The following is a 7,629-nucleotide window of genomic DNA, read 5'->3' as shown; positions in this document are numbered from 1 at the left end:
GCTGGCAGACTGCGCCGTTTGACACCTGCACTCGCCGCCGCACCACATTGCCTTTCCCCCCAGCTTCTGCTTTTGGGTCCGAGGCGCCGCCCTGATTCTGGGCAGACAAGGCTGCGGTGAGCGGGGCTGCGGGAAGTTGGCTGGGTGCCCAGGGCGCCCCGCGCGCTCCCTCACCCGGGCTCCCGCCTCCTGCCGGCCGCGCGGCCCCGCGCTTGGATGTGAGGAGCCAGCTCAGGCAGTCCGCGGCGGCCAGAGCTGCGCAAGCGGACGCGACTGGAAAGGTGCGCGGCCAGCTCCGGGCGTCCGCGGCGCCTCCGGGGCGGGCGGCACTCAGGCCCGCCGCGCCTCGCCTCGACACTTTCCCGGCCGCCCCGCCACCCGCGCAGCTCCGAGGCGCGCCAGCTGGGCCTGGCCCGGCGCCGCCAACCCCACGGCGGCTCTCTCGGCGCCCGAGCCCGCGGGGCGCCCAGCCCGGCGGCTGGGGTGGCAGACTGCGGGCTCGGCGAGTCCTGCCCGGGGCGGGCCCAGGGCCCCCAAGCGCCCGCCTCCGCTGCGGGTGGCCGCTTACGTCAGGGAGGCGAAACCCAGGAGAAGAAAAGGCACGAAGGCGGAAGGGGAAAAACTTTATTTTTTTCTCTTTTTCATTTCTGGGGCTGAAGTGAAGGGCAGGCGATTGCGCCAGCGCGGGTTTCCGGTAAAGAGCCGGGAGCGACCTCAGTCCGCTGCGGCACGGAGGAGCCCGGCCCGGGAGGCCAGAACAGGGCGCCCGGTATGTGGGACCCGCAGGAGTTTGAGCGCCACTGGCAGGCGGAGTTCCCGGGGGAGGAGGCTCCGGTCATGCGGCTGGACTCGGTGCTGGACATAGAGCAGGAACTGGAGCGCTGCAAACTCAACCTGAAGCGGCTGCAACAGGTGCTGGCTGAGGAGAAGTTCAAAGTCTTCTACCTGCAGGCGGCCCTGGCCCGGGAGAAGCCGGACCTCGGCTGCGGGCGCCTGGAAGGAGACGGCGGCAGCGGGGGAACCTCCGAGCAGGGGCCGGCGCCGGCCGGGCCGGAGCAGGCGCCGCCACCATGCGAGGAGGAGGACGCAGCGGACGGCAGCGGAGATCCCCCGAACCCTGGGCGCAAAGACCCGGAGGTGGCAGCAAAGAGCGAGTCCCCTTCCTACGTGTGCCTGGACCTTCCCGCCTGGCCGGGGGTCGAGGGGGCAGGGAGCGCGGTGCGCAGCTGGGCAGCCGCCATCCACCAGCAAGTGCTGCAGCCTAGCCTCCTCTTCAGGCCCCGGGAGGACTGCGTGCCCCCCGGTCATGATGGCTTTGCTCCCAGCGCTCGGGCAGAGGAGCCGGCCTCGGGAACTGGCACGGGGCGGGGCTCCGAGGAGGGCGAGCCGGATGCCTCCGGCGCGGACGATGGGGGCGACAGCAGTGACCACGACTTCGAGATGGTGGAATTGAACGAGAAATTCGTCTTCAGCCACTCGCTCACGACCCCCTACCAGTTCGGGACCGGCGATGAGACCGACAGACCCGCGCAGGCGTGCAGCCCCCATCGCTGGCTGCGCCTGTTGCCCGGGGGCCGGCGGCAACATCGGCCCCGGAGCCGGGACCTGGAGCAGCTGGAGGCCGAGGGCAAGGACGGGCACTCCGCCTCGGAGGAGCACCCCCGGCGCGGGGCCCGCGAGCACCTCCCCCAGTGGCGGCGCAAGAGGTTTCTGCGGGTGCCGGAGCGGGACTCGCCCTACCACAGCTCACCCGAGAGGGTCAGCGACTGCAGCCACAACAGCTCCGACCACGAGGACGTCTCCTCTGCAGGTAGGCGCACCCGTCTCTAGATCTCCGGCCCGCGCGTTCTGGGGGCTGCCGCCACCGCCTACACCCCTCCTTAGTTGGCTGGAGGCTCCTGGGAAGAAAGGGAATAAAATTTACCTGTTTACCTTGAAGCAACTTGTGGAATTAAAAAAAAAAAAAAAAAGACAGTGCAAAGTAATTTTGACTTGTGCGAGTTTACGAAAATGAGCAATGAGTCAGGGAGGGGGATGGCAGGGAGTGACGGAATGGTCCACTTCGCCAGACCATGGGAAGAATCTTTCTTTTCAGGCCTCAGCCCTTTTGCTCTGACTACTGCAGCATCACTCTCCACTCACGGTGCCAGGCCACCCTCCATAGCGCTGCCAGGTTCCTTTGCACCGCACTGATCTTATCCTTTTCACGGACTTCAATGGTTCCCCATTTCCCCCAGATTCCTTGGTGTGGAAGTCTAAGGCTCCACTGAATTTTCTGAATTTTTTTTTTTATCTAAGGGCTCCTCCTGCCTGCACCTTGTGCTCTGACCAAACTGAACCAGCCTCACACTCTGAGAAGGTACATAATCCTCACCCCCCTTTTGCTGACTCTCCCCCCTTCCTTAGAAGGCTACACCATCATCTGTCAGCTTCCTACCAGCCTGAGCTGGAAGAGAAGGCCTAGAAGCCTAGACTTTTTGAGTTGGCCTGGTGCATAGAGATCATGTCTAGTCTAGGGCCTTCATTTGATGAAGGAGGAAACTGAAGCTCAGAAAGAGTTGATGCTTCCTACCGTGGGCTCTTTACCCCTCTCCCCTGGGGAGGGAGCCTGGCCTTAGTCATCTTTGAATCTTCTTGTGGTGCCCAGCACAGTGCCTTGCATACAGTAGGTGCTCAACGAATGTTTATTGCATGAGTGGATGGATGCATTGAATTGCATGTCTCCCAGCCACCCAATCCTCATAGGTCAGGGAGTGGGAATGGGGCTAAGGGCGAAAAGTACAGATAGGGGTGTGCTGTCACCTGTGACTGTCATCTTGCTGCTCCCAGGGACTGTCAAGGTCCCCTCAACCACAGGGAAAGCATAAATTGGTGTCTCTTTGGGTCAAGCTGTGACCAGGAACTTAAGGTGCCTTCCTGCTCAGCGAAGGAGAACCAAAACAATTGCTGACTCTGGGGCTGTTCCAACATCTCCATTATTACCTCCTATCTGGCTGAGTTTGCATTTGAGTGAAAAACTGCCCACTTTGCTAAAAGCACATTTGGAAGGTCCATCAAGTCATCTGTTTTGATCAATTACACTTATTCATTAGCAGAGATTGACTGCTTTTCCCATAGGTAATGTTTTTGCCGCTCATGCTAGTAACATTTTAATGTGCCCCTTTAACTTAAAGGAAAAGCCTAAAGATTTCACTCTAGTGCCAAATTCCAAATGCCCTCAGTGGAGGTTACCCAAGTGGCCCCAGCTGCTTCAGAGCTGGCTCCAATCCCATCTCGCTTCAGGCCCACATCAATCACCCTGCCAGGTGTGCCCACTGCACTGAATTTTCCCTTGGGAGAGGCGCTAGCGCATAGTGCACCTTTATGGAAATTAGAAATCAGTGCTCCCTCTGGGCCAATGAATTGCAAAAGATGTTCCCTCTGGATAGACCAGTGACAAAAAGGCTCTCTTCCCTCTGGACTGAAGACCCCCAGCCAGGGCATGCATCTGGCACTCACAGCCTTGACTAGTGGTGCCTGGGCTGTATGTCAGTCCCCATTCTGGCCCCTCTGCAGGGCAAGCTTGTGTAGAAAGCCTGTGAACAGCTGCACGTAGGGACCCTGCCTCCTCTCTCCAAAGCCTCCCCAGTTTGTGAGCGTGTGGGGTGCATCGCCACATGCTCACTCATGTGCACACTGCCTAGGAGACTGTGCCTTGGGTTGTGTGCAGTGATTAAAGGCAGGAATTTTCACGTGGTGAGTAGCAGCCCACTGAAATCAGTGTAGAAGGGTGTGATAGCATCTTGAGGCCTTCCTTGGCCAACCTGTTTAAGAAGCACAATGTCATCCTTCATACACTCTCCAGCTCCCTTCTCTGCTTTATTTTTCTCCATGGCACTCACCAATCACCACCTCAACCCATTGCCCTGGAGTCGATTCCGACTCATAGTGACCCTAGAGAACAGAGTAGAACTGCCCCAGAGGGTTTCCAAGGAGCGCCTGGTGGAGTCAAACTTTTGGTTAGCAGCGGTAGCTTTTAACCACTACGCCACCAGGGTTTCCAGTCACCATAAGCCAAAATCAGTTCAAAGCCTTTTTGAAATAATATGCCATTTATTCCTCGTATCAACGGTATGAGATTACCCCCATTTTACAGATGAAGAGACTGAGGCACAAAAAGTTCAAATAACTTCTCCCAAGGCCACACAAGCAGTCCAACTTCAGAGCCCATGCTCTTAATCAGCATTTTCAAAACTTTTGACCAACCTACAGCAAGAAATACATTCTACCTCACAACCTAGTACACACACACCTTTATATATAACTGAAACAAGGTTTTTAAACAGAAGTTTCACCTTTCCCATGTGCAATGCACTGTGATGTTTTCTGTTCTATCCAATGTTTTTAAAACATTGGCAAATACTTACGGAACGCTTTCTAGGTGTTAGTGTTCTAGGCCTTGGGGCTACGTCAGCGAATAAAAGGAACAAAAATCCCTCAGATGCTCTGATTTTACATGTGGATCTTAGGCACTGTCTGTCTCTCCCCAGTAAAATGCAAGCTCCATGAGGGCAGGGAGATACTGCTTATCTCACAAGGAATAAATGGCATACTATTTCTAAAAGGCTTTGAACTGATTTTGGCTCATTATTAGCTGTTATTATTATTACCACCGCTATAGGTCTTTTTTCTTTAACCCTTCAAAACTTCCCACTCCCAGATCATTCTGGATCATAGATATTTGGCTTTCCATGATACATGTACTTTTTCTAGCATGGCTCTGGCTTTTTAGAATCTTCTAGGCAGCAGGGTGGAACCTGGGATAGTATAGTACAGGTGCCCCCTGCTATCCAAAAGTAGAGCATTCCTATGAAACCTTTCTTAAGCCAAAATGACGCGAAGCAAAGAAGCAATTACCACTAATTTATATGGGAAAATCTTTTGAGCATTCTCAGATCCCAAAAATAACCTACCCAATAACACATAAGACCTAAAATAACACTAACACATAGTAAAAGCAGGAGTGATATGATAAATACACAGCCTGTATAAAGTAGACATGGCGTATATACAGTTCAAAGCTCTGGCGGCTTGATGCAGAGATGCTGGGTGTAGTTTCTGGGGAAGGAGCTTGGCGATGCCACTCTGGCCTCTCGCTGCTTGAGGTGCTTGCTGACTTTTTAATGGCTGGCTGCAAAATAAACGCTGAAGGCTATTTCCGCTTTTCACCATTTTTCGTAAAAGCGAAAATCCTTATAGGATTTCTTTCGGTTAACAAAAACAGATAAAACATAGGTCTCTTGTAAAAGCTAAGTGAAGTAAAGTGAACTTCGGAAAAGCAGGGAATACCTGTAATCCTGGCCCATCCATTCTCTAGCTAGGTTGGCCCTGATGTTATTTCTGTCTCCCCACTGGCAATCACACCAGATATCTGTATGCAGAGGTGCTTAACCAAAGATCGGTTTAATTGGGCAATCCAGGCTTTGCATTAGTTTCAGGGTTCCAGGGAGAGGGAGCCCATGAGGTCACATATAAAAAGGCCCCGAGAGGTATAGGTGCTCCTTGCCTTGGGAAAGGACCGTCTTCTCTTAGAGGAGGGTCATATCTCCAAATCAAAATGCATTTGTTTCTTTTACACACATAGTAGCAAAATCAGAGTTTAAATAAGGTAGAATGCCAGTTCTTTTAGTGTCTTCCTTTCAGCATCTTGCGGACCTGGTGGGTACCAGGAGAGACTAGGCCATGTTGGTGTGGTGAGGAGTGGGGGACAAGCGTGGTGGTGTGAATGGGGGAGGGAGGGGTAAATGTGGGGCAGAGCCAGAATGAGCAGCGGTGGGTTGCGTGTGCTGTAAAGTAGGCTGGGTCTGAGCCCTGGTTCTGCCCTCTCACTAGGTGTGAGATTGTGGGCACACCACTTACCCCCGCAAGTTAGTCCCTATGAGACAGGAATAACAAGAAAACAAACTCTTACTGAGGCTTGCTTTGTGCCAGCTCCTGTTCTCAGCACTTGACACGTCTTAACTTATTTCTATCACAGGACAACTTTCTGAGACAAAGATTATTCTTCTTTCCGTTGTACCTATGAGACCCCCAAGACCTGGAGAGCTTCAACAACCCTGCCCAAGGTCACCCAGCTAATAAGCAGCATTTAGAATTTGAACCCAAGCAATCTGGCTCCAGTATCCTTGTGATGAAACACCAAGCTGTACTGATTCAAATAGCAGTACCCACCTCTCAGGAGGGAGTCCTAAGCTGCCAACCCAAAGGTTGGAGATTCAGGTCCACCCAGAGGCGCCTGGTGATCTGCTTCCCCCAAAAATCAGCCATTGAAAACCCTATGGAACACAGTTCTACTCTGACACACTTGGAAGCTGCCATGAGTCAGGGTCGACTCGATGGCAGCTGGTAACGGGTGCCTCTCAAGATAGTTGTGAAGGGTAAATACAATAAATTATTTAAAGAATTTAGCAGAGCACCTGGTGCACAGTGACCATGAAGTGCACATAACATATGTGCATGTGTGTGTGTGTGTGTGTGTGTGTGTGTACTTTACTATGATTTTATCACTGAAGTCCCCAGCAGACCCCAGTACATCTGCCGCTATAATCAATCACCAGGACTGCCACCTACGCATGGGGCTCCTGGGTGGACTCAGCCCCATAGATGAGCAGACCACCTGCTGAGCTTCAGACCTCCCTCCTCAGCTGGGCACCCTTTAGCAGACACAACTGCACTCCTGTGCAGAGGCCCTGGCGTTTCCCTTTTATGTCGGCACACTTCTGTGCCACCCCTCCCATAGGGCTCAAGTGGTATTTTCCTTCTTGGGCTTTATGCATCTCTTCTGCAATACGCCGGCCCTGTGAGTGTATGCTCCCTGTGGACCAAAAAAAGTACACTTTTCAACTCACGGCGACCCCACGTGTGCAGGGTAGAACTGCTGCAGAGCAGAAAACCAGAGGGTTTTCCAGGCTGTGACCTTTCAGAAGCGGATCTCCAGGTCTTTCTTCCGAGGCACCTCTGGGTGGTTTTGAACCACCAACCTTTTGGCTAGTAGTCAAGCACTTAACCTTTTGCACCACCCAGGGACTCTTACATTCTTCTAGCAAAACCCACAAGTGGCTTTTCAGAGTCGGGGCAAACTGTTGACTGGCATATACTGTTCATCTGATATTCTGATCTCAGCTTATTGGTTAAGATGGCCAAGTAAATATTGTTAACATTTTAAATTGGTGGCATTTTCTCCTTGCATTAGACTTGGCTCAGATCAGAGGTTCAGAGCTCTTTATTTTTGCTGGTTCTTGGGCTTCATTCATTCATTCCACTCAACAAGCATTTGTCAAGGTCTTCATGCCAGGCCTTGTGTTAAGGACTGACACGGCAAAGATCGGTGATTCACCTACCCTCAAGGCACTAACTGGTTTGTTGGATCCTGTGGTAGAAATTGTAGGTTTTTAAATAAAGAAGAAACTTTCCAGCTGAAATGGGTGACCAAGGCAGGGTATTTAGAACCTCAGCAATATTCAAGAGCCTAGAATGAGAAGGGACTTTAGAGAATATCTATGACAGGCTCTCTCCAGAAATGAGGTTCTGGACCCCAAAAGTAATGCATCCACCTCAAGTTCACATGCTTTTGACCCTCAAGGCAGCTGT

The 7,629-nt window shown here is 52.8% G+C and overlaps 1 protein-coding gene across 2 annotated transcripts in view; it reads left to right on the top strand.

Annotated features, from left to right (window-relative positions):
• The first annotated feature begins 452 nt into the window (after positions 1-452).
• The window catches only part of ABR (ABR activator of RhoGEF and GTPase), a 205,138-nt gene continuing 197,961 nt past the window's right edge, over positions 453-7,629 (top strand). Inside the window, exon 1 of one of the 2 annotated variants that reach the window (XM_049860017.1) lies at positions 453-1,810. In XM_049860017.1, coding sequence (XP_049715974.1) covers positions 772-1,810 — 1,039 coding nt within the window. In that variant the 5' untranslated portion in view covers positions 453-771. The remainder of the gene's footprint in view (positions 1,811-7,629) is intronic. The other variant, XM_049860016.1, reaches the window with a different exon arrangement.

This window comes from Elephas maximus, chromosome 19, assembly GCF_024166365.1.
Source record: "Elephas maximus indicus isolate mEleMax1 chromosome 19, mEleMax1 primary haplotype, whole genome shotgun sequence".
Classification (NCBI taxonomy): Eukaryota; Metazoa; Chordata; class Mammalia; order Proboscidea; family Elephantidae; genus Elephas; species Elephas maximus.
The sequence above is the reverse complement of the archived record's forward strand: the minus strand, read 5'-3'. Positions and strand labels throughout refer to the sequence as shown.